Here is a 25,116-nt window from a genome sequence, read left to right as displayed (position 1 = left end):
ACAGCTGGAGCAAGCAGCGTATGCTTGACACCGCAGTTTATAGGACGTTATAGTTCATAAGTGTGGACACTAACATCATTATGATTAAAGTTATTGTTACAGCCTCTCTCTGCATTTTACTGGTGAATAGGACACATCGGTGTATAAGACGCACCCCACCTTTAACGCAATATTTTTTCATTTAAAAGAAAAAATATTGCGTTAAAGGTGTGTCTTACGCACCGGTTTTTACGGTAATCAAATATAATGTAATAATGTTATCATATAAAAAACATGGAAATGTAAAAATGTAGCACCTGACCCAATGAAGTCTCTTCTAAACAGGAAACAGTGTGTGAATGAGGGCATGAAATGACTAAGTGAAAAGTAAAATGTTTCACAAATCTTTATTTTATTTTAGAATCAACTTTTTACAAACACAGTGTGAACAAACAAGTGTATTCCATAATTTCAGTTAGCCTTCAAATACACATTTACCTTCAGGTTTTAAGATTTTATAAAAGTATTCAAGATACAAGATCAAGATACTTTCAATGGATTTAAACTACCTCCACATAAACAGTGAAAAAACCTATTTTCCAAGTTCAGAATTTTCTTTAAAATACTGTTCTTGTTATCACACCCATTTAACAAATGTCTGACTGACTTGTTTGAATGAATTTAATGAATAAACATCATTGTTGGACGACAAGAATGATGTAAGACACATTGATATTTTGTATTCCAATTAAAAACATTTGGAAAGTATTTCAACACAAGGATGACACTAATTTCTAATAAGCTTTAATTAGTTATAAAGGTGGAATTTACAAATCACTTTTCTGAGTTCAATTTAATCTAATTCCATTTTAAAACAATAGCCAGATGAACAAGAGTTTTGAGTTGCTGTGATCATTCCTCCTGCTTATATGGATCATTTGAGGATCGCATCCTAGTGTGCTGTCAATGGAAGCGATGGAAGCCAAAATCCACATTCCTCTTTCCTATCCGGATAACAAAAATAAGGTGGATGCTTTCCACAGTCTTTTTTGATATCCTCTTTTTTATTTCCCTGGACAGCATTTCCTTGCTGAGTTGCAGTGGATGGATTGCATCAAAAACTTTGAAATTTGTGCGAAAAATTATCTGTAACTTTGGATGATATCCACTTGATTTGACTAATTTGAAGGGCTGAGGCCTCATATTAGCTTCTATTACACTTCTAAATACATTTTAGCACACAAGAGTAAAGTTCTGCTTTTCCCCCCATTACATACATTAAAAGCATGTTAGAAACGGATCTTCTCATGGTCAGTATAAACAGGAGGAACAGTTATGTAAATGAGGTCAAACATGTTTCAAGGTTCATGTGGGAACATGACTCTTGTTTTAACATAGATTAGAATAAATGTGAACTTATTCTTTAATGTAGGAATGAAAAAATGTTGATGGAACAGAGAAAGATGAGAGGTGAATGCTCTACAGCTCGTTGTGATCCATCTTCTCTTCATGATGTTGGATCTTCTCTGGGAGGGTCTGAGTCATGAAGACAAAGCGACCCCTCTTCAGGTGCTGACCAATGACCTGCTCCTTTATATCAATTGCCAGGTATTCTTCATCTACTCCATACTTTGGCCAGTGGACAAGTCCGTGCCCATTAGGAGACCTGAATATGCACACACACACATTATACACACGTTTGTCTTATCTCCATGGCTATTATTAATTATGATGAGGGTTAATTCCTACCCTGAGCGAGCAAAGTTGCCCCAGTAGCTCATCATGGTTCTGCTCAACTGTTCCTCCTCTTCTGGGCATGCATCTAAAATAAGACAGTCTAATCAAACTCCTGGAAACCCAGAAATAACCCAGATCATGGATGGTTATTTGAAATTGTGTTTTTTATATTACACTTGCCTGCTAATTTGACATGAGTGGTAGTGAAGCAGAATCCTAATACTGTAAAGATTTCATCTCCATGGTCACTCCCAACAAAGCTCGGCCTTTTTGCTTGCAAGAATTTGGGAGGATGCTGGTACTCATACAGGTACACAGGAGCGCCTGCATCTAAAAGACAAATAGGTGTGATTTCTTGTTTATTAAAGTGTGTGACAGTAATAGTTCTTCAATAGATGTCCATATTCTTGTATAAAAAGTTTACCTCTGTGAGCATTTGCCGTCTTAATGGCTGGGATGTTGAACGCCATGTCTCCAATCATCTCAGTAAAGCCATCTCTATTTTTCACACGATCTTCACCAGTTCCAATATATTCATCTACCATCAGATCTCTGATGATTGCATCTTTGGGCTGGAAAAAATAAGCAACACTGTCACAGAAACTTGAGCATGGTGATGCGGAGTATTATTGTAATGTCAGGCAGTGATTGTCTTACATCCGAAAAAAAGGCAGACAGTATGTTCACAACCTGCTCCCGATCCATTCCCTCAGTCCAGTTTGGAGGAGCAATAAACTAAGCAGAGGTAAATAAAATTTAAAATAAAAGGGCTCATCTGGAAATGGGTATGGTATTAAATCACAAATGGTAAACAATTCAGCATTCACACTTACATCAAGTAATAACCAGCCCCCTTCATCATTATTAACACCAGTCATGAACGGTACAGTAAGAAGTTCATGTTTTTGGAACAGTTCATCCACGGGTCTTGTCAGGAAGTGTCCATCAACATTTAACTTAGATTCTATTGTTCCATCCTTGAGAGAAAAAACAGTCACATGAATGTGAACATTTCACAGAAACCTCACAGAAAGCATTATGGGTTTCACATACATACAGTATACAGTAGTATACATACAGAAACTCACCTGCACAATAGTCATTATAGTATCAATATCAAGGTTTCTCATACAATCAGCAATCTTCTCTGTGCTTTCGATGCTACATCCAGATGCATTTGCCACGACCTGAGGACAGAAATCATGGATTCATCTTAATGGCTTAAACAAATAAACAAAGATGTGTTGTGATATTCTCAACATTGTGCTCTGAATTACGTTTGCACGTACACAAAAAAAATAAAAATAACCTGTGTTGTTGGTAGAGGATCATTTGTTATGAGTATATCCATTGCAGCAGTGCCACTCTCTGCAATGGCTTGGTGGAACAGGCCATCAGACAATGGTGAGAGAAGCTGTTAATTCAAGCAAGAGACATATGAACAGTTCTGTGGACAGTGGTAACTTTGCAGTGAAATAATTGCAATACTTTATCAGCAGATTGATCCTCACCAGGAGGGACACGCTCACTCCACCTGCAGACTCCCCAAATACAGTGACTGAAGTTGGGTCTCCTCCAAAGTTGTGAATGTGCTGCTGGATCCACCTCAATGCTTGTACTTGGTCCAGCAGGCCAAAGTTCCCTGATATGTGCTCATCTCCTGTGCTGGATAGACAATACAGGCATATTCTATAAGGCTATGTTTACACTAACTGCTAAACGTGAGTCAATTTTGAGTTGCGGGTTCACATGTGCTGATCAGATACAGAGCATAATCACAGTATGTTTATTCTCACTGTGTTTAGAGACTTAAGCCTTTTTACCTGAGAAAGCCCAGAAGTCCCAAGCGGTACTGGATTAGAACTACAACCACATCCTGGTAAGCAGCCAAGGCTGAGCCATCATATATTGAAGCTGACCCCATAACAAATCCACCACCATGGATCCAAACCATGACCTGGTCAGATAAAAGGACATTTTTACTTTATTATAACTGAGCTGATCTTGTAATAATTTCAATCAAACTACATTAAACTGATGAAATAATATTAACTGATTGGGACAATTATTGACAGCTTCAGTTGCAGCCTGATAGTAAACATAGAATGAAGAAAGACTTTGGTGCTTTCCACAAAACATAAATTATAGATATAGATATAGATATTTTTACTTTATTATAACTGAGCTGATCTTGTAATAATTTCAATCAAACTACATTAAACTGATGAAAAATTATATTGACTTTGACAGTTACTGACAACTTCAGTTGCGGCTGATAGTAAACATAGAAATTATTATTTATATATTGACATTATGGACCCTTTAAAAGTATGGAAACCGTCAAACCACCTTCTCAAGAAACACTATACAAACTTATCCAAAACTGAATCTCAGTAGCTGAACAGCATCACTTCAAAGCAAAGGGTTCTTACTGGGAGTTTGGCATCGTGAGCTCTGGTTGCAGGACTGTAAATGTTGAGGTAAAGACAATCTTCTGAAATATCTGGGAGAACTGCCAGCATGCCACCGAGTTTATCAAGCATGTCTATGACAAAGTGCTTATTTTGAATACACCTGAAAAAAGGTAACACTTATGTTATATATATGTTAGATAAAATTATATGTTAGATATAATTCCTCCATGTACAGTATCCAAAAAGTGGAGCAGATGGATGCCTTACATGGGCGGCTGTTGGGTGGCGTCTCTCACTCCTTCCCATCCCTCTACAGGCTGAGGTGCAGTCAGCCTCAGAGCAGGGCCTACAGGCGGCTTAGCAAATGGGACACCCAGGTAGGCATGGACTCCAATCTCTTTCCCCTTTACACTCACATACTCACCTCTCAGGCTCCCAAGCTTTGTATGGACTTCAGGTGCTGTCAGGGTATTAGGATTGAGTCATAATCATAATGTAGAAAAAAAAGTAAAAACAATATCTTACAATTAATCAAAACTGATTTCAAAAATCGTTTTTCTTCCTTGTGTCACTAATGTCTACACAGATATAGGTTACAGCTTGTTGGGAATAAAATAATAAAATAACATTTTGATTGTTGCGGTGCTGATGAGAAAGACATATTTTCTCAGTCTACTCTGTTTGCCATACTGTTGGTATGATAACTCACATTCCCATAATTACTGTACCAGTGGGCTAGCAATCCTTTCTTGACACCTTGGTCCTGATGATCTCATATTAAGATCATCAAATAGAATAGAAATTATCCAATTAAATACAAACTGACACAATGTAAGCTTTATATCCTCCATCACCATGAAGCTAGCAAAGAAATGATTGCCTCCGCCTTGCTTGCTACTTAGGGATATCTTTCACAATCAGACAATGTTTAAGTAAAAGGTCATCTTGAGCTAAGTATGATAAAATACGAAGGGTTGAGGTAGCACAAATGGTTAATAATGGACCCAATCTCCATCCTCTAACACAGGGGTGTCCAAACTACGGCCCACAGGCTCCTCTCCTGTGGAACCATCTTCCAGATTTGGTCCGGGGGCAGACACCCTCTCTAAATTTAAGAGTAGGCTTAAAACTTTCCTTTTTGATAAAGCTTATAGTTAGAACTCCTAGAGCTCTTAGCTTATGCTGCTATAGGCTTAGACTGCCGGGGGACTCCCATGATGCACTGAGTTCCTCTCTCCTCCTCTCTCTCTCTCTCTCTCTCTCTCTATCCATCTATCTATATCCATTAACATTCATGTACTAATAATGCATTCAATAACCTAAACTTCTTCCCCGGAGTTGTCTGTGCTTTCTGGTCTCACAGGTAATCTGGGCCTGTAGACGTCCAGATGACAGATTCCAGTCCCGGACCTACTAGCTTCATTGTTGATTTTCATTGTGCTTTTCTCCTCTATCCTTCCTTTCTCTCCTCTCAATCCCAACCGGTCGAGGCAGATAGCCTCCCACTCTGAGTCTGGTTCTGCCTGAGGTTTCTTCCTGTTAAAAGGGAGTTCGGTTTAGAACCTGCTCTATGTTTAAAGTGCCTTGAGATAACTCTGTTGTGATTTGGCGCTATACAAATAAAGATTGATTGATTGATTGATTTTTAATTGGCCCGCAGGAAATTTTATAAATAGAATAGAATATGGCCCGCACTTGAAACTTTTGCCTGAGTGTATCGCACTTCTAAGTTACTCCTGACCTACCAGGCATCCTTCAGTCCAAAGCACCATTTTAGGTGAGTTAAAAATATATTACACAGTATCTGTGTGTTAATAAGCAGTGATGCACATAACTAGTATGCAAGTACACGTGCGACAAATATCAATTAAAACTGCAAGCAGCGTTGGGCGGGACCTCGCACCCTTGCGCACGTTATTGGACACTGCAATAAGTAGATTACACACACACTCACACAATCACACATATACACAAACACACACATTCACACACACACACACACACACACACACACACCCTGTTATTAAGTCCAGTTCAGTCTGTTAAAGTTGATAACAGTTTCTAACGAACGTTAATATGTGTGTTAATAACCATAATAACTTAAATAGCAAGCTTGAAATGTACCCATCCCATTTTGCCTTTTATTGCTCTTTCTCTATACTGTGAATGGGATCACCATCCTGACTAAATAAGACGAAATCTGAGGCTACTGTTCTGAGAATTAGCTACCAACCCTTTTTCTGAATAAATCAATAAAAATCCATTTATGGAAAGCTGTGATGAAGGCTGTTTTTTCTGTAAACATATTTAACAATATAGCATATTTGACCAACTTTTAAATGACTTTTCTTACTTCAATACACTAGATGTGAAAAAAGTTAAGACACCCCTGTTCTAACATACATTCAAGCAAGAGATCTTGAATTTGTCATTGTAACTAGCACTGAAGGTACAATACATTTTTGTTGTTTGTGTAATTGTGTAATTGAGAAAATAGGTTTTTCTTACTTACCAAAGACATCTGTAGCAACATGTATAAATAAAACAGAGAATAGAAAGAAGAGAGTTTGGCATGCCTGGAATTTCATGGCTGTCATCTCGGCAGATTGAAACACTCTGCTACCTTTGGCAAAACAAAATCACAAAATGCTGCCTGCTTTGAAGCTCTCCCTTCCTGACTCTGACAGAGATAGTGCTCAAGTTAATATTACCAGCAGGATATCACGTGACTGTATGCAATATACAGTTATACCACGGCAACAGTTGACCTCTGAGCTGACTTTCCTTCTCCTGACTATCTTCTGTCCTCTGGCCTCCATTGCTCAGTGTATTGTTTTAGGTGTTGGTTCTCAGCTGCAGGTAATGCTGGTTTACCTTTAACCTTTTAATAACTGTGTTCTTACAATGGGGTGTGCCAGGACCTGCCACATTTCCATGAAAAACTTGACCATAAACTAATCTACACTGTATTCCTTCATATTAGAGATATCAATAGTAAACACCTTATCACTCCAGAACAAATTGCTTTACTTTCCAACAGCTAACTATATTACAATAAAGTGGAGACAATGATGACTTACCATAGAATACAAAAGCACCAGTAAAATGTGGGAACTGTATTTTCTTACAGAGGGATTCTTTTGTGGGTCTTTCTGAAAAGCTAAAACATTATGGGCTTGTCTGTTCATGTTCTAGGCAAAACAGGCAAACATTATTGTAATGGGTTTTAAAAAACCAAAACTGTTAATCTCTGTGCAGAGAGGCTCCTGGGCAGAGATTGCTTCTCTGTCCAGGAGCCTCTCAGTATGGTTAAAGGCCCCCATGTACCTGCTCTATTGGCCTAGTGTGACTGAGGGGTTGTGTATAGGGTTAATAAGTCCAAGGCCCATAGAAGTAGACATTTAAAACTCATCAAAAAAGGAAACATACAGAAGCATATAAATTAAACACATATAGCCATAAAGTCCATTTCTATTCCACAATGACACATTTTACTTGTATATCTGGTAAATTAATTCACAGGATTGTTTCTATTTTAGTTGTCCATTAGTTGGTAAAATCCCTTGGCTTGCCTGCTCTTATAAATAGGCTGACATTCTTTATTCTTACAATTTGAAAAGATTGTATGATATTATTTAAGATGTTTTTTATTGTATAATGAGCCACAGAGATATTAAAACATCATGAGCTAATAGAACAGAATGTCTTCAAAACTTTAATATTAGGATTTAATTAATTTACAAGAGACATTTAAATTGTGGATACAAGAAAGTAGGGGTATACATGGATTAAGATGCACTTCAAGTACACATTTATATTTAGGCTTTCATGTTGTAGGACTATTCACCAAAATACCTACCATGGGTATAATCACAATTCATGCCTCAGTCATGGGCTTTTCTATTGCCCTTTCCTTCCTCTGTCCCTGCCTGCATCCCCACACTTTCTCTTCTCTAGCCTTTGCCATTCTCTACCTGTCCACCGAATTCTCCCAGACTCAACTGGTATTACTCCCCAGTTGTCTGCATCCCCTACACATTGCCTCTTAGCTCCCCTGCCAGTCCTCTGTCATCTACTCCTATTATTTATTATTTTAGCCACCCTGTTCCTGATCCTGTCTGTTCCCTGACTGTGGTTTAGACCTTCGGCCTGTTTGCCCCTTTGGACTTGTTGCCTGTTTGGACTGTCTTCCATTACTGACCTGTAAGCCTGTATTTTTGATTTCTTTATTGAAGCCCTTTACGTTCAACCTGTCTGTCTTTGGTGTCTGCATTTCAGTCCTGCTCCTGTCTGCCCTGTACACACACCAGTGATATACTTTGAACTTGATAGCCAATATTCAAGGTGTTTTTAAAAAGTACTAACCCTTCAATTTTGTACTCTGCCCACCGCTACCACACACACTCACACACGCACACACACGCACACACACGCACACACACACACACACACACACACACACACACACACACACACACTTTGCATGTCATATGTTGAACTCTAATAATGTATCCCGTTTATTCAAAATATGATGAAACACATCCATTTCATCACATATTCTCACAGCTCTTTAACAGGAAACATGATTTAATATTACATTTTCAATTCAGATTTTCAGAGTTGTTGCTTTTGTCGAGTCATGGGTGAAACCCAAACTTTTGCACGGAAACAAATTTAACAGGACACATTGATATTTTGTATTCAAATTAAATCATTTTGGAAACTATTTCAACACTGATACACCTTGGTTTATTATTGAGGTTATTCCATGTCTTAAAGTTAACCTACTGCATTGTCTGTGAATGTGAAAAGCTGTGACTGGTATGCAAATCTACCAGGTTGTTTAAACCTGAGCACTTGTCAAGCTATGTCTCTGTGTAATGACAGTTTGTATATTGGGGAGAGTGCAAAATGGTCTCTCCTGGAGATTACCATTAAAGGACAGGTTCACAATGTTTTAGTCCATCTTAAAACAAGTCAGATGAACAAGAGTTTTGAGTTGCTGTCGTCATTCTTCCTGCTTATATGGATTATTTGAGGATCGCATCCTAATGCGCTGTCAATGGAAGTGATGGAAGCAAAGTCCTCATTCCTATACAGATTATGAAAATCATGTGGATATTTTCACAGTCTTTTTTGATATCCTCTTTTTTATTTCCCTGGATAGCATTTCCTTGCTTGCTGATTGCAGTGGATGGATTGCATGAAAAACGTTGACATTTGTGCAAAAAACTATCTGTAACTTTGGATGATATCCACTTGATTTGACTAATTTGAAGGGCTGAGGCCTCATATTAGCTTCTATTACACTTCTAAATACATTTCAGCACAGAAGAGTAAAGTTCTGCTTTTCCCCCCATAACTTACATTAAAAGCATGTTAGAAACCTCATTTACAGTTATGTAAATGAGGTCAAACATGTTTCAAGTTTCATGTGGGGACATGACTCTTGTTTTAACATAGATTAGAATAAATGTGAACTTATTCTTTAAGGTAGGAATGAAAAAATGTTGATGGAACAGAGAAAGATGAGAGGTGAATGCTCTACAGCTCGTTGTGATCCATCTTCTCTTCATGCTGTTGGATCTTCTCTGGGAGGGTCTGAGTCAGGAAGATAAAGCGATCCCTCTTCAGGTGCTGACCAATGACCTGCTCCTTTATATCAATTGCCAGGTATTCTTCATCTACTCCATACTTTGGCCAGTGGACAAGGCCGTGCCCATTAGGAGACCTGAATATGCACACACACACACACACACACACACACACACACACACACACACACACACACATTATACACACGTTTGTCTTATCTCCATGGCTATTATTAATTATGATGAGGGTTAATTCCTACCCTGAGCGAGCAAAGTTGCCCCAGTAGCTCATCATGGTTCTGCTCAACTCTTCCTCCTCTTCTGGGCATGCATCTAAAATAAGACAGTCTAATCAAACATTTTGCACTCCTGGAAACCCAGAAATAACCCAGATCATGGATGGTTATTTGAAATTGTGTTTTTTATATTACACTTGCCTGCTAAGTTGACATGAGTGGTAGTGAAGCAGTATCCTAATACTGTAAAGATTTCATCTCCATGGTCACTCCCAACAAAGCTCGGCCTTTTTGCTTGCAAGAATTTGGGAGGATGCTGGTACTCATACAGGTACACAGGAGCGCCTGCATCTAAAAGACAAATAGGTGTGATGTCTTGTTTATAAAAGTGTGTGACAGTAGTAGTTCTTCAATAGATGTCCATATTCTTGTATAAAAAGTTTACCTCTGTGAGCATTTACAGTCTTAATGGCTGGAATGGTGAACACCATGTCTCCAATCATCTCAGTAAAGCCATCTCTATTTTTCACACGATCTTCACCATTTCCAATATATTCATCTACCATCAGATCTCTGATGATTGCATGTTTGGGCTGGAAAAAATAAGCAACACTGTCACAAAAACTTGAGCATGGTGATGCGGAGTATTATTGTAATGTCAGGCAGTGATTGTCTTACATCCGGAAAAAAGGCAGACAGTACGTTCACAACCTGCTCCCGATCCATTCCCTCAGTCCAGTTTGGAGGGGCAAAAAACTAAGCAGAGGTAAATAAAATTTAAAATAAAGGGGCTCATCTGGAAATGGGTATGGTATTAAATCACAAAACTTCAACAATTCAGCATTCACACTTACATCAGATAATAACCAGCCTCCTTCATCATTATTAACACCAGTCATGAATGGTACAGTAAGAAGTTCATGTTTTTGGAACAGTTCATCCACGGGTCTTGTCAGGAAGTGTCCATCAACATTTAACCTAGATTCTATTGTTTCATCCTTGAGAGAAAAAACAGTCACATGAATGTGAACATTTCACAGAAACCTCACAGAAAGCATTATGGGCTTCACATACATACAGTATACAGTAGTATACATACAGAAACTCACCTGCACAATAGTCATTATAGTATCAATATCAAGGTTTCTCATACAATCAGCAATCTTCTCTGTGCTTTCGATGCTACATCCAGATGCATTTGCCACGACCTGAGGACAGAAATCATGGATTCATCTTAATGGCTTAAACAAATAAACAAAGATGTGTTGTGATATTCTCAACATTGTGCTCTGAAGTACGTTTGCACATACACAAAAAAAATAATGATAACCTGCGTTGTTGGTAGAGGATCATTTATTAGGAGTATATCCATTGCAGCAGTGCCACTCTCTGCAATGGCTTGGTGGAGCAGGCCATCAGACAATGGTGAGAGAAGCTGTTAATTCAAGCAAGAGACATATGAACGGTTCTGTGGACAGTGATAACTTTGCAGTGAAATAATTGCAATACTTTATCAGCAGATTGATCCTCACCAGGAGGGACACGCTCACTCCACCTGCAGACTCCCCAAATACAGTGACTGAAGTTGGGTCTCCTCCAAAGTTGTGAATGTGCTGCTGGATCCACCGCAATGCTTGTACCTGGTCCAGCAGGCCAAAGTTCCCTGATATGTGCTCATCTCCTGTGCTGGATAGACAATACAGGCATATTCTATAAGGCTATGTTTACACTAACTGCTAAACGTGAGTCAATTTTGAGTTTCGGTTGACGTGCTGATTAGATACAGAGCATAATCATAGTATGTTTATTCTAACTGTGTTTAGAGACTTAAGCCTTTTTACCTGAGAAAGCCCAGAAGTCCCAAGCGATACTGGATTAGAACTACAACCACATCCTGGTAAGCAGCCAAGGCTGAGCCATCATAAATTGAAGCTGACCCAATAACAAATCCACCACCATGGATCCAAACCATGACCTGGTCAGATCAAGAAAGACTTTGATGCTTTCCACAAAACTTAAAGGATATTTTTACTTTATTACAACTGTGCTGATCTTGTAATAATTTCAATCAAACTACATTAAACTGATGAACAATTATATTGACTTTGACAGTTACTGACAACTTCAGTTGCAGCTGATAGTAAACATAGAAATTATTATTTATATTGACATTATGGATATAAACTTATCCAAAACTGAATCTCAGTAGCTGAACAGCATCACTTTAAATCTGAAGCAAAGGGTTCTTACTGGGAGTTTGGCATCGTGAGCTCTGGTTGCAGGACTGTAAATGTTGAGGTAAAGACAATCTTCTGAAACATCTGGGAGAACTGCCAGCATGCCACCGAGTTTATCAAGCAGGTCTTTGAGAAACTGCTTATTTTGAATACACCTGAAAAAGGTAACACTTATGTTATATATATGTTAGATATAATTATATGTTAGATATAATTCCTCCATGTACAGTATCCAAAAAGTGGAGCAGATGGATGCCTTACATGGGCGGCTGTTGGGTGGCGTTTCTCACTCCTTCCCATCCCTCTACAGGCTGAGGTGCAGCCAGTCTCAGAGCAGGGCCTACAGGCGGCTTAGCAAATGGGACACCCAGGTAGGCATGGACTCCAATCTCTTTCCCCTTTACACTCACATACTCACCTCTCAGGCTCCCAAGCTTTGTGTGGACTTCAGGTGCTGTCAGGGTATTAGGACAATCATAATGCAGCAAAAATAAAGCACATTCATCAATACAATGGAATAATTGTAAACCAAAATTGTTCTGCAGAAACATAACTTTTAGAGTTAAGTAATAGAGGCAGGCTTAATTCCTCCAAACATGAAACCTTTACTTGTGTAGTTTACTCAGTAACAGACAGTTTATTGCCTGTGTGCACGTGACAAGTGGTGATAATTATACAGCTTTCTATTTGGATTAACCTTGTCAATTAATATAAAATACATTATTCCAGTCTTCAATGTTTGCTATGCTTTTGGTATAACTGACTAAAATACTTACTAGTGCTAAAAAACAATTAATGAATTAGGCCAAATTTGACCCATATTTATAGGAACTTTAAAGTCACCAAAGAGAGTCAAATCAAGATAAAATGTGATCATGTGGAATCTTGAAACAGTGAAACTATAAATTAGTATGTCTGTATATTTCTGTCATTGGGACAGTGTGGTCAGAGTTCAAGCAGGACCATGACACTGTCACGAGAACTGCCCATGTTACCACCATCAAGACTTTGACTCAGCCATTCCAAAACATTAACATGCTCAAGCTTAAATGATTTTTTGGTAGAGTGACCTGTGTATTTAGGGCTGTATTATTTCATGCCCCACTTTCTGTTTGGGCTCGAGTTCGCAGAAGGATACATTTTCCTGTAGAATCTCCCAGTACAACTCAGAACTCAAAGCTCCATCAATGACTGCAAGCCATCCTGGTCCAGACGCAGCAAAGCAAACCCAAACTATGATACTGCCACCACCATGTTTCACAGATTAGAGGAGGTTCTTATGTTGGAATGCGGTGTTAGCTCTTTGCCAAACAAAACACTTCTCATTCAAGCCCAAAAGTTTGATTTTGGTCTCATCCATCCACAGAACATTCTTCCAATTATCTTCTGGCTTATCCATGTGGTGTGTGCGGCACTCTTTAGAAATGATTTTGTGACCCTTTCTGGCCTGGTGAGTATCAATAACTCGTCTTTTAAGGCCCTCAGTAGTCTCCTTTAAGAGCCATGACATTCTACCACAAACCTGTGTTGTGAAGCCCAGACTTCAATAGTGAAGACCCAGATTTCTCTTCTTTGAATAATTTCCCCTTCAAATTAACTGATGGTCATAGAGGTTCACATACCTTCACATTTGATTATTTTCCTTGATAAATACATGAACAAGTGTAAGGTTTTTGTCTTATTTGTTTAACTGTTCTTTCTATTTCTTGTTTTTGGACTTGCAAGGAAATCTGTTCATGTTTTAGGTCATATTTGTGCCGAAACAGAGCAAATTCTAAAGAGTTCACAAATTTTCAAGCAGCACTATGTTGTACATACATTAGGGAGAGACAGTCATGAGGTACCTTGACATTGTTGTAGCATCTACAACTGCAGACAAGCCTATACAAAGTAACAAATCAAGCCCATACATTCCCAGACAACCAACATAGTGGTTGCCCAACATAAATGTAGTAAAGGTTAACTATTTTCATTGATTAATTCCACTTCCTTTTTCTCACTCGCTTCTTCTGTCCTTCTCACTAACTGGCTGTTTGGTTCACCCTCTGTTATCCCTAATTGTCCTGATTGAGTTCACCTGGTATACTCAAGCCTTATTTAAAGACAGCACTCCTTCTCACCCATTCTCTTTGACCTTCATACAGGGTGGTGGCCCTGGTAGGAGGTTTCTTATCTTCTTTAGTTTACATTTTATTCTATGTACATTTGGTTTAATTGAAGCTTCATTTGCCCTTTTAAGACATGGGGATAATTTAATTTGTATTAATTTAATCTTGTATGTTTTTCTTTCAGACTTTGAACCCATGTGTCTTTCTCCCCTTTCACTTACTGTCGCACCAATACAATCCTGACAATTATTTACTCCACCTGCAGACGGAGCTGAGCGGAGCTGGTATTATGGCAGGCAGAGGCGGAGAAAACGGTCCGGCTGAAATGTTCTTGAGTGGGAGTGTAGCTGAGTCCATGTGTAGGCTATAACTTTTTATTTTATTTTATTTATCTGGTGAACTTCGTTAAAACATAAGCAAAGAAAATATTATAGCCTATTTAACTCGCACTGCGCTTGGGATTTAGGATAGGTTTCCCTCTGGGTGCTGCAATGTAGGACAACAGATTTAGTCCTATATGCATTTAAACAACATTGAGAAGAGAGTTCAAAGTAGCCTAATTATGCGAGCGTAAAATGTATTGCCACACATATTTATCCTACTCACCATGCAGGTCTGTAGCAACACAAAGAAGTAAAACAGACGCTAGAAAAAGGAAAGTTTGCTCTGTGAGGAAATTCATGGTCGGTCGACTGTGTGGTTTGCGACACAGCTTAGTATGGCAACGAGGAACAGGACAGACACAGTTCCGCCTACTGTGAAACTCTATTTACTTATTTATAGGTTATTACCCGTGACTTAAAGTGTGAGTCAGCGTTTTTACACCATAGCAACAGGTAATCAACAGAAAGCAATTAAAGCACTTCCCGCCCTCGTGCTGTCCCTCCTTATTCTACTGGATCTCAAAACATTATGATTGTCTTAGCAGGCCGGTTATGCATCACCTTTCCAAACACAAATAAACAGAACTATTTCTGTATAACAAGAGGAAAAATAATCTTGTTTTTGGCTCCTTGCAAAGTGATTTCCTAATCCAAAATCAAGCTAGTTTGAGGAATAAAAATGTTTAAAACACTTCAAGGGGACAGTTGAGTTTTTAAATTTTTATATTGCACTGTAGTTTTATATTTATATTCTAATGGGAAATATGAGTGTGGACATTGCAAACACATGGAAAACCTAAGCAACAAAGGCTTTGGAACAGACCGCCTTTTATGTGCATGTGTGACAATCTGACATCATTTCCCTGGCAAGGTTGAAAGAAATATCACAAATGAGGATTTCAAAGCATTCATGACTAAGTACTTGGAACTTTTTTCTTTTTTTCATTTCTAAGAGGGACATTTCAGTTGATGGCGTACAAAGGGGTATGGCCTTATGTTCATTTTTTTTCTATTTCCTTGTTCGTGAAACCAAAATTATCCTTTTTAATTTCAGAAATCTTATTTGGGTTTAAAATATTGTATCCATAATAATCCCCAAAATGACAAAGGAGTGCTTGATTGACAGAACACAAACAAAAGCAACAAAAATCTGATTTAATACAGAACATTAAAGAGCAGCTTGCAACTTTAATAATCTTGTTGAAGAACTGAATTGATACCCAACTAACAACATTGTGAGGTGACATCAATAGTGCATAATCAGTGGTTGGTCTGTTCACTCCCGAATTTTCATAACCATCAATATATTTCTGTTTTGCAGTTGTCACAATCTGACCTATGGCTCATTATACATCATACATTGGTTAAAGGAGCCAAAGTTCAAGTAGGTCTAGACTTGACTTTTTCGTTTTTGACTGTATGAAACAATTTGTTGCTGGCTGCTCTATATCCGACGGCTGTTTGATTAGTCTAACTTTGAAAAACGCTAATGCTAAAGAAATAACGGTTGTTGAAAGTTTAACGCTGGTACATCCTGAGATCTACTGTCTGGAGTTAAAGATATTATCACTGATGTTTATGTTTCTGAAGATTCCTGCCCTTTTTATTATCTATAGAGTATTCTTGAAATTTAAATAATGAAACTTGTCCATATCCTTTCATTAAGAACAATCTACCCATCTAACAGCTTACTGACTGGAGAGATAAGTGTTTGCTGCAATGAACCCACAGTTCCTGATGCTGATAAAAGGAAAGGCCTCACACTGCAAACCAAATTGGATTAAATTTAAACAAAGAAAGCAAATGGTGGTTTGTGCAGATTAGGGAAACCTAGGAAAATAATATGGGAAATTGATCATCAGTGACAATTAATATTCTGACCCAACGAGGATAGCCAATAAAACTTAAGGAATTTCAGGAATGTAATCAAATGTTTTCACCAGTATCTCAATATCATTGTAAGGTGGTCCTTCCCCTTGTTTTACGATTGATAGGTATAAAACAAGGCTGCCCAATTTCACTATCACTCTTCTTAGTTGCCGCAGAAATACTCTCAATTGTTACCAAAAATTCACATACTCAGCAACTGAGTGTCTTTGAGAACCAAATAGTTATAATTCAGATGGCAGATGACCCAATTTGTTTTTTTTTTGAAAACTAACACAGGTTACAAAAGATATTAAGATACATTTATTTTCCTAAGCATCTGGTTAACAATTGAATTTGAAAAAGTGTGTTATTAGCTATACATGACTGCCATCTTGTGGCAGAATATGGTACCTGTTTTAGAATCACAGTCAAATACAGGACAAGGGTGATGACCATGCAGACATAGTGCTCATGTGGACTGGACATATCATTTCATTGTACTCTCTATGATTTATACAAAAGATTGCATTCATTTCCTTTGCACTGGTTATCTGTGTTCTCTACTGATACACCTTGGTTTATTGTTGAGGTTATTCCATGTCTTAAAGTTAACCTACTGCATTGTTGTGAATGTGAAAAGCTGTGACTGGTATGCAAATCTACCAGCTTGTTTAAACCTGAGCACTTGTCAAGCTATGTCTCTGTGTATTGACAGTTTGTATATTGGGGAGAGTGCAAAATGGTCTCTCCTGGAGTTTGCCATTAAAGGACAGGTTCACAATGTTTTAGTCCATCTTAAAACAAGTCAGATGAACAAGAGTTTTGAGTTGCTGTAGTCATTCCTCCTGCTTATATGGATCATTTGAGGATCACATCCTAATGCGCTGTCAATGGAAGTGATGGACGCACAGTCCTCGTTCCTATACAGATTATGAAAATCATGTGGATATTTTCAGTCTTTTTTTATATCTATGTAACTTTGGATGATATCCACTTGATTTGACTAATTTGAAGGGCTGAAACCTCATATTAGCTTCTATTACACTTCTAAATACATTTTAGCACAGAAGAAGTAAAGTGCTGTTTTTCCCCCATTACATACATTAAAGGCATGTTAGAAACGGATCTTCTAAACAGGAGGAACAGTTACATAAATTAAGTCAAACAAATATAGATTGGAATAAATGTGAACTTATTCTTTAATGTAGGAATGAAAAAATGTTGATGGAACAGAGAAAGATGAGAGGTGAATGCTCTACAGCTCTTTGTGATCCATCTTTTCTTCATGCTGTTGGATCTTCTCTGGGAGGGTCTGAGTCAGGAAGATAAAGCGATCCCTCTTCAGGTGCTGACCAATGACCTGCTCCTTTATATCAATTGCCAGGTATTTTTCATCTTCTCCATACTTTGGCCAGTGGACAAGGCCGTGCCCATTAGGAGACCTGAATATGCACACACACACACACACATTATACACACATTTGTCTTATCTCCATGGCTATTATTAATTATGATGAGGGTTAATTCCTACCCTGAGCGAGCAAAGTTGCCCCAGTAGCTCATCATGGTTCTGCTCAACTCTTCCTCCTCTTCTAGGCATGCATCTAAAATAAGACAGTCTAATCAAACATTTTGTAGTCCTGGAAACCCAGAAATAACTCAGATCATGGATGGTTATTTGAAATTGTGGTTTTTATATTACACTTGCCTGCTAATTTGACATGAGTGGTAGTGAAGCAGAATCCTAATACTGTAAAGATTTCATCTCCATGGTCACTCCCAACAAAGCTCGGCCTTTTTGCTTGCAAGAATTTGGGAGGATGCTGGTACTCATACAGGTACACAGGAGCGCCTGCATCTAAAAGACAAATAGGTGTGATGTCTTGTTTATTAAAGTGTGTGACAGTAGTAGTTCTTCAATAGATGTCCATATTCTTGTATAAAAAGTTTACCTCTGTGAGCATTTACAGTCTTAATGGCTGGGATGTTGAACATCATGTCTCCAATCATCTCAGTAAAGCCATCTCTATTTTTCACACGATCTTCACCAGTTCCAATATATTCATCTACCATCAGATCTCTGATGATTGCATGTTTGGGCTGGAAAAAATAAGCAACACTGTCACAGAAATTTGAGCATGGTGATGTATTATTGTAATGTCAGGCAGTGATTGTCTTACATCAGGGAAGAAGAAGGACAGTACGTTCACAACCTGCTCCCGATCCATTCCCTCAGTCCAGTTTGGAGGGGCATAAAACTAAGCAGAGGTAAATAAAATTTAAAATAAAGGGGCTCATCTGGAAATGGGTATGGTATTAAATCACAAAACTTCAACAATTCAGCATTCACACTTACATCAAGTAATAACCAGCCTCCTTCATCATTATTAACACCAGTCATGAACGGTACAGTAAGAAGTTCATGTTTTTGGAACAGTTCATCCACGGGTCTTGTCAGGAAGTGTCCATCAACATTTGCTCTAAACCGTAGTTTTTCATCCTTGAGAGAAAAAATAGTCACATAAACGTGAACATTTCACAGAAACCTTGCAGAAAGCATTATGGGCTTCACACACATACAGTTTTACAGAAACTCACCTGCACAAGAGTCATAATAGTATCAATATCAAGGTTTCTCATACAATCAGCAATCTTCTCTGTGCTTTCAATGCTACATCCAGATGCATTTGCCACGACCTGAGGACAGAAATCAGGTATCCATCTCAACAGTTTAACAGTTTAAAGAAATAAACAAAAATGTGTTGTGATATTCTCAACATTGTGCTCTGAAGTTTCCACCCAAAAATCAAATAAATAACCTGTGTTGTTGGTAGAGGATCATTTATTAGGAGCGCATCCATTGCAGCAGTGCCACTCTCTGCAATGGCTTGGTGGAGCAGGCCATCAGACAATGGTGAGAGAAGCTGTTAATTCAAGCAAGAGACATATGAACGGTTCTGTGGACAGTGGTAACTTTGCAGTGAAATAATTGCAATACTTTATCAGCAGATTGATCCTCACCAGGAGGGACACGCTCACTCCACCTGCAGACTCCCCAAATACAGTGACTGAAGTTGGGTCTCCTCCAAAGTTGTGAATGTGCTGCTGGATCCACCTTAATGCTTGTACCTGGTCCAGTAGGCCAAAGTTCCCTGATATGTGCTCATCTCCTGTGCTGGATAGACAATACAGGCATATTCTATAAGGCTATGTTTACACTAACTGCTAAACGTGAGACAATTTTGAGTTTTGGGTTCACATGTGCTGATCAGATACAGAGCATAATCATAGTATGTTTATTCTAACTGTGTTTAGAGACTTAAGCCTTTTTACCTGAGAAAGCCCAGAAGTCCCAAGCGGTACTGGATTAGAACTACAACCACATCCTGGTAAGCAGCCAAGGCTGAGCCATCATACATTGAAGCTGACCCCCAAGTTAACCCACCACCATGGATCCAAACCATGACCTGGTCAGATAAAAGGACATTTTTACTTTATTATAAATCTGATCTTGTAATCATTTCAATCAAACTACATTTAACTGATGAAATAATATTAACTGATTGGGACAATTATTGACAGCTTCAGTTGCAGCCTGATAGTAAACATAGAATGAAGAAAGACTTTGGTGCTTTCCACAAAACATAAATTATAGATATAGATATAGATATTTTTACTTTATTATAACTGAGCTGATCTTGTAATAATTTCAATCAAACTACATTAAACTGATGAAAAATTATATTGACTTTGACAGTTACTGACAACTTCAGTTGCGGCTGATAGTAAACATAGAAATTATTATTTATATATTGACATTATGGACCCTTTAAAAGTATGGAAACCGTCAAACCACCTTCTCAAGAAACACTATACAAACTTATCCAAAACTGAATCTCAGTAGCTGAACAGCATCACTTTAAATCTGAAGCAAAGGGTTCTTACTGGGAGTTTGGCATCGTGAGCTCTGGTTGCAGGACTGTAAATGTTGAGGTAAAGACAATCTTCTGAAACATCTGGGAGAACTGCCAGCATGCCATCGAGTTTATCAAGCAGGTCTTTGAGAAACTGCTTATTTTGAATACACCTGAAAAAGGTAACACTTATGTTATATATATGTTAGATATAATTATATGTTAGATATAATTCCTCCATGTACAGTATCCAAAAAGTGGAGCAGATGGATGCCTTACATGGGCGGCTGTTGGGTGGCGTTTCTCACTCCTTCCCATCCCTCTACAGGCTGAGGTGCAGCCAGTCTCAGAGCAGGGCCTACAGGCGGCTTAGCAAATGGGACACCCAGGTAGGCATGGACTCCAATCTCTTTCCCCTTTACACTCACATACTCACCTCTCAGGCTCCCAAGCTTTGTGTGGACTTCAGGTGCTGTCAGGGTATTAGGACAATCATAATGCAGCAAAAATAAAGCACATTCATCAATACAATGGAATAATTGTAAACCAAAATTGTTCTGCAGAAACATAACTTTTAGAGTTAAGTAATAGAGGCAGGCGTAATTCCTCCAAACATGAAACCTTTACTTGTGTAGTTTACTCAGTAACAGACAGTTATTTCCTGTGTGCACGTGACAAGTGGTGATAATTATACAGCTTTCTATTTGGATTAACCTTGTCAATTAATATAAAATACATTTTTCCAGTCTTCAATGTTTGCTATGCTTTTGGTATAACTGACTAAAATACTTACTAGTGCTAAAAAACAATTAATGGATTAGGCCAAATTTGACCCATATTTATAGGAACTTTAAAGTCACCAAAGAGAGTCAAATCAAGATAAAATGTGATCATGTGGAATCTTGAAACAGTGAAACTATAAATTAGTATGTCTGTATATTTCTGTCTTTGGGACAGTGTGGTCAGAGTTCAAGCAGGACCATGACACTGTCACGAGAATAATTCCACTTCCTTCTTCTCACTCGCTTCTTCTGTCCTTCTCACTAACTGGCTGTTTGGTTCACCCTCTGTCATCCCTAATTGTCCTGATTGAGTTCACCTGGTATACTCAAGCCTTATTTAAAGACAGCACTCCTTCTCACTCATTCTCTTTGACCTTCATACAGGGTGGTGGCCCTGGTAGGAGGTTTCTTATCTTCTTTAGTTTACATTTTATGTACATTTGGTTTAATTGAAGCTTTATTTGCCCTTTTAAGACACGAGGATAATTTAATTTGTGTTAATTTAATCTTGTATGTTTTTCTTTCAGACTTTGAACCCATGTGTCTTTCTTCCCTTTCACTTACTGTCGCACCAATACAATCCTGACTATTATTTACTCCACCTGCAGAGCGTAGCTGGGCCTAGCTGGTATTATGGCAGGCAGAGGCGGAGGAAACGGTCCGGCTGAAATGTTCTTGAGTGGGAGTGTAGCTGAGTCAATGTGTAGGCTATAACTTTTTTTTAAATTATCTGGTGAACTTCGTTAAAACATAAGCAAAGAAAATATTATAGCCTATTTAACTCGCACTGCGCTTGGGATTTAGGATAGGTTTCCCTCTGGGTGCTGCAATGTAGGACAACAGATTTAGTCCTATATGCATTTAAACAACATTGAGAAGATAGTTCAAAGTAGCCTAATTATGCGAGCGTAAAATGTATTGCCACACATTTATCCTACTCACCATGCAGGTCTGTAGCAACACAAAGAAGTAAAACAGACGCTAGAAAAAGGAAAGTTTGCTCTGTGAAGAAATTCATGGTCGGTCGACTGTGTGGTTTGCGACACAGCTTAGTATGGCAACGAGGAACAGGAACAGGACAGACACAGTTCCGCCTTCTGTGAAACTCTACTTTATTTATTTATTTATTTATTTATTTATAGGTTATTCCCCGTGACTTAAAGTGTGAGTCGGCGGTTTTTACACCATAGCAACAGGTAATCAACAGAAAGCAAAGCACTTCCCGCCCTCGTGCGGTCCCTCCTTATTCTACTGGATCTCAAAACGTTATAATTGTCTTTAGCAGGCCGGTTATGCATCACCTTTCCAAACACAAATAAACAGAACAGAAGGGGTATGGCCTTATGTTCATTTTCTAGAGCAGCCTTGTTCGTGAAACCAAAATGATCATTTTTAATTTCAGAAAATCTTATTTGGGTTTAAATTATTGTATCCATAATAATCCCCAAAATGACAAAGGAGTGCTTGATTGACAAAACACTTAGGATCCACTGTATGTGCATAGTTTTTGTGGAAGCAATACTTTTCCCAGGGAAATTGTTCAATAGGATTGCAGTACCTGCACAGTGATCAGTTCCATGAGAATGAGTCTCTTGTAGCAAAACACAGTGTGGTTTCTTGCTTTTCCAAAAGAGATGAATTGCCTTTAATTTAATACTATCTCCAAGGCCCCTTAAATTAGGTGAAAAGACACAAAAATCTGATTTAATACAGAACATTAAAGAGCAGCTTGCAACTTTAATAATCTTGTTGAAGAACTGAATTGATACCCAACTAACAACATTGTGAGGTGACATCAATAGTGTATAATCAGTGGTTGGACTGTTCACTCCCGAATTTTCATAACCATCAATATATTTCTGTTTTGTAGTTGTCACAATCTGATTGACCTATGGCTCATTATACATCATACATTGGTTAAAGGAGCCAAAGTTCAAGTAGGTCTAGACTTGACTTTTTCGTTTTTGACTGTATAAAACAATTTGTTGCTGGCTGCTCTATATCCGACGGCTGTTTGATTAGTTTAACTTTGAAAAATGTTAATGCTTACACAAGAAATAATGGTTGTTGAAAGTTTAATGCTGGTACATCCTGAGATCTACTGTCTGGAGTTAAGAATATTATCACTGATGTTTATGTTTCTGAAGATTCCAGCCTTTTTTCTTATATCTATAGGGTATTCTTGAAACTTAAATTAGGAAACTTGTCCATATCCTTTCATTAAGAACAATCTACCCATCTAACAACTTACTGACTGGAGAGATAAGTGTTTGCTGCAATGAACCCATAGTTCCTGATGCTGACGAAAGGAAAGGCCTCACACTGCAAACCAAATTAGATTAAATTTAAACAAAGAAAGCAAATGGATCAATGAAGGAGAGAGAAAATCTTTTTTTGTGCAGATTAGAGAAACCTGCTAAGAAAATAATATGGGAACATTGATCATCAGTGACAATTAATATTCTGACCCAACGAGAATAGCCAATAAAACTTAAGGAATTTCAGGAATGTAATCAAATGTTTTCACCAGTATCTCAATATCATTGTAAGGTGGTCCTTCCCCTTGTTTTACGATTGATAGGTATAAAACAAGGCTGCCCAATTTCACTATCACTCTTCTTAGTTGCTGCAGAAATACTCTCAATTGTTACCAAAATTCACATACTCAGCAACTGAGTGTCTTTGAGAACCAAATAGTTGTAATTCAGGTGGCAGATGACCCACATTTTTTTTTTCTTTTTGGAAACTGTAACACAGGTTACAAAAGATATTAAGATGCATTTATTTTCCAAAGCATCTGGTTAACAATTGAATTTGAAAAAGTGTGTTATTAGCTATACATGACTGTCATCTTGTGGCAGAATATGGTACCTGTTTTAGAATCACAGTCAAATACAGGACAAGGGTGATGATCATGCAGACATAGTGCTCATGTGGACTGGACATATCATTTCATTGTACTCTCTATGATTTATACAAAAGATTGCATTCATTTCCTTTGCACTGGGTATCTGTGTTCTCTACTGATACACCTCAGTTTATTGTTGAGGTTATTCCATGTCTTAATACTGCCTACAGAGATAAAACGTTATTTTATTGTGCACATTTCACAAACAGATACAGTGAGATGGCTCAACTTTAATATTGTTAGAGAGGATATAGGAAACAGCAACTACTTCGCGGCCGCTCATACCATAATAACACTACTTTAGGCGCAACGAAATTCAGGTGGCTGGCCTGTCCACGGATTCGCACCGGGTAGCCCTCGTTTCAAATCTCAGGGGAGGAATTGTGTGCTGAAAGTAAAAAAAACATTTGGAAAAAAGGACTCGGAAAAACCAAAACGGACACGCTTTGCTCGTCTTGGCATGCGACTGACTCAAAGAAGCAAGAGAGTTTATATTAAAGTTCATAAATATGCGAATATTGCTATTTGTTTGCCTAATCTTGGAAAAATCTTATCGCTCACATACATATAATAATAGATAAAAGACATGAGGATTGCTGTGCTAGTATGGCGGGCTAGTGGCGCAATGGATAACGCGTCTGACTACGGATCAGAAGATTCTAGGTTCGACTCCTGGCTAGCTCGTTCGTTTTTCTTTACTCGCAGTAATATTCCTCAAAGTGATTTGAGGCCGTGTTTTTCAATTACATTTGTGTTTTATGTCGAGGTTATTCTTGGCAGTGACAGCTAATCATGTTTCCGTCTGTTACCAAAAATCTACCAGGATTTGTAGCATATGTTGTGGCCAATCAGCGCCGTATCACTACCAAGATACACCCAAACAAATACTATTTTATATTAGCTTAGCCTTAGCTCAATCAATAGCTAAGTTAGCATACTAAAAGAACCTTGTGAA

General features: G+C 38.2%; 2 protein-coding genes and 1 non-coding gene across 4 annotated transcripts; 1 reads left to right on the top strand and 2 right to left on the bottom strand.

The window, feature by feature from the left end:
* Positions 1-1,374: 1,374 nt before the first annotated feature.
* LOC128359565 (fatty acyl-CoA hydrolase precursor, medium chain-like) lies at positions 1,375-15,238 on the bottom strand. The gene is made up of 13 exons (XM_053320070.1): positions 14,912-15,238; positions 4,398-4,590; positions 4,149-4,290; positions 3,540-3,673; positions 3,228-3,381; positions 3,026-3,130; positions 2,805-2,903; positions 2,550-2,693; positions 2,374-2,451; positions 2,141-2,288; positions 1,897-2,046; positions 1,729-1,801; positions 1,375-1,645 (listed from the first exon to the last, which is right to left on the bottom strand). The coding sequence occupies exons 1-13, from the start codon at positions 14,985-14,987 to the stop codon at positions 1,459-1,461; spliced, it is 1,683 nt and encodes a 560-aa protein (XP_053176045.1). The 5' UTR covers positions 14,988-15,238; the 3' UTR covers positions 1,375-1,458.
* LOC128359564 (fatty acyl-CoA hydrolase precursor, medium chain-like) lies at positions 8,630-22,324 on the bottom strand. Of its 2 annotated transcripts, XR_008321440.1 has the most exons (14): positions 22,196-22,324; positions 20,751-20,943; positions 20,503-20,644; positions 19,891-20,024; positions 19,579-19,732; positions 19,377-19,481; positions 19,156-19,254; positions 18,914-19,057; positions 18,738-18,815; positions 18,510-18,657; positions 18,266-18,415; positions 18,089-18,161; positions 17,130-17,999; positions 8,630-8,873 (listed from the first exon to the last, which is right to left on the bottom strand). XR_008321440.1 is itself a non-coding variant. In XM_053320069.1 (13 exons), the coding sequence occupies exons 1-13, from the start codon at positions 22,269-22,271 to the stop codon at positions 17,813-17,815; spliced, it is 1,683 nt and encodes a 560-aa protein (XP_053176044.1). In that variant the 5' UTR covers positions 22,272-22,324; the 3' UTR covers positions 16,928-17,812. The 2 variants fall into 2 exon arrangements, 1 of the variants encoding a protein (XP_053176044.1); XM_053320069.1 differs by lacking the exon at positions 8,630-8,873 and having other exon boundaries at positions 16,928-17,999.
* A 2,448-nt stretch (positions 22,325-24,772) lies between these two features.
* On the top strand, positions 24,773-24,845 carry trnar-acg (transfer RNA arginine (anticodon ACG)). Its single transcript has one exon. It is a non-coding gene; the product is annotated as a tRNA-Arg (tRNA).
* The last annotated feature ends 271 nt before the right edge of the window (positions 24,846-25,116 follow it).

This window comes from Scomber japonicus, chromosome 5, assembly GCF_027409825.1.
Source record: "Scomber japonicus isolate fScoJap1 chromosome 5, fScoJap1.pri, whole genome shotgun sequence".
Taxonomy (NCBI): Eukaryota; Metazoa; Chordata; class Actinopteri; order Scombriformes; family Scombridae; genus Scomber; species Scomber japonicus.
This window is presented reverse-complemented; position numbering and strand designations above follow the sequence as displayed.

Coding starts and splice junctions, on each gene's coding strand:
- LOC128359565 (XM_053320070.1), bottom strand. CDS start 14,987: ATGAATTTCCTCACAGAGCAAACTTTCCTTTTTCTAGCGTCTGTTTTA. Junction 2,047..2,140: donor GACGGCAAATGCTCACAGAG/GTAAACTTTTTA, acceptor TTTGTCTTTTAG/ATGCAGGCGCTCCTGTGTAC. Junction 1,646..1,728: donor GGCAACTTTGCTCGCTCAGG/GTAGGAATTAAC, acceptor GTGCATATTCAG/GTCTCCTAATGGGCACGGAC.
- LOC128359564 (XM_053320069.1), bottom strand. CDS start 22,271: ATGAATTTCTTCACAGAGCAAACTTTCCTTTTTCTAGCGTCTGTTTTA. Junction 19,255..19,376: donor ATCCTCTACCAACAACACAG/GTTATTTATTTG, acceptor TTCTGTCCTCAG/GTCGTGGCAAATGCATCTGG. Junction 19,058..19,155: donor CTATTATGACTCTTGTGCAG/GTGAGTTTCTGT, acceptor TTTTCTCTCAAG/GATGAAAAACTACGGTTTAG.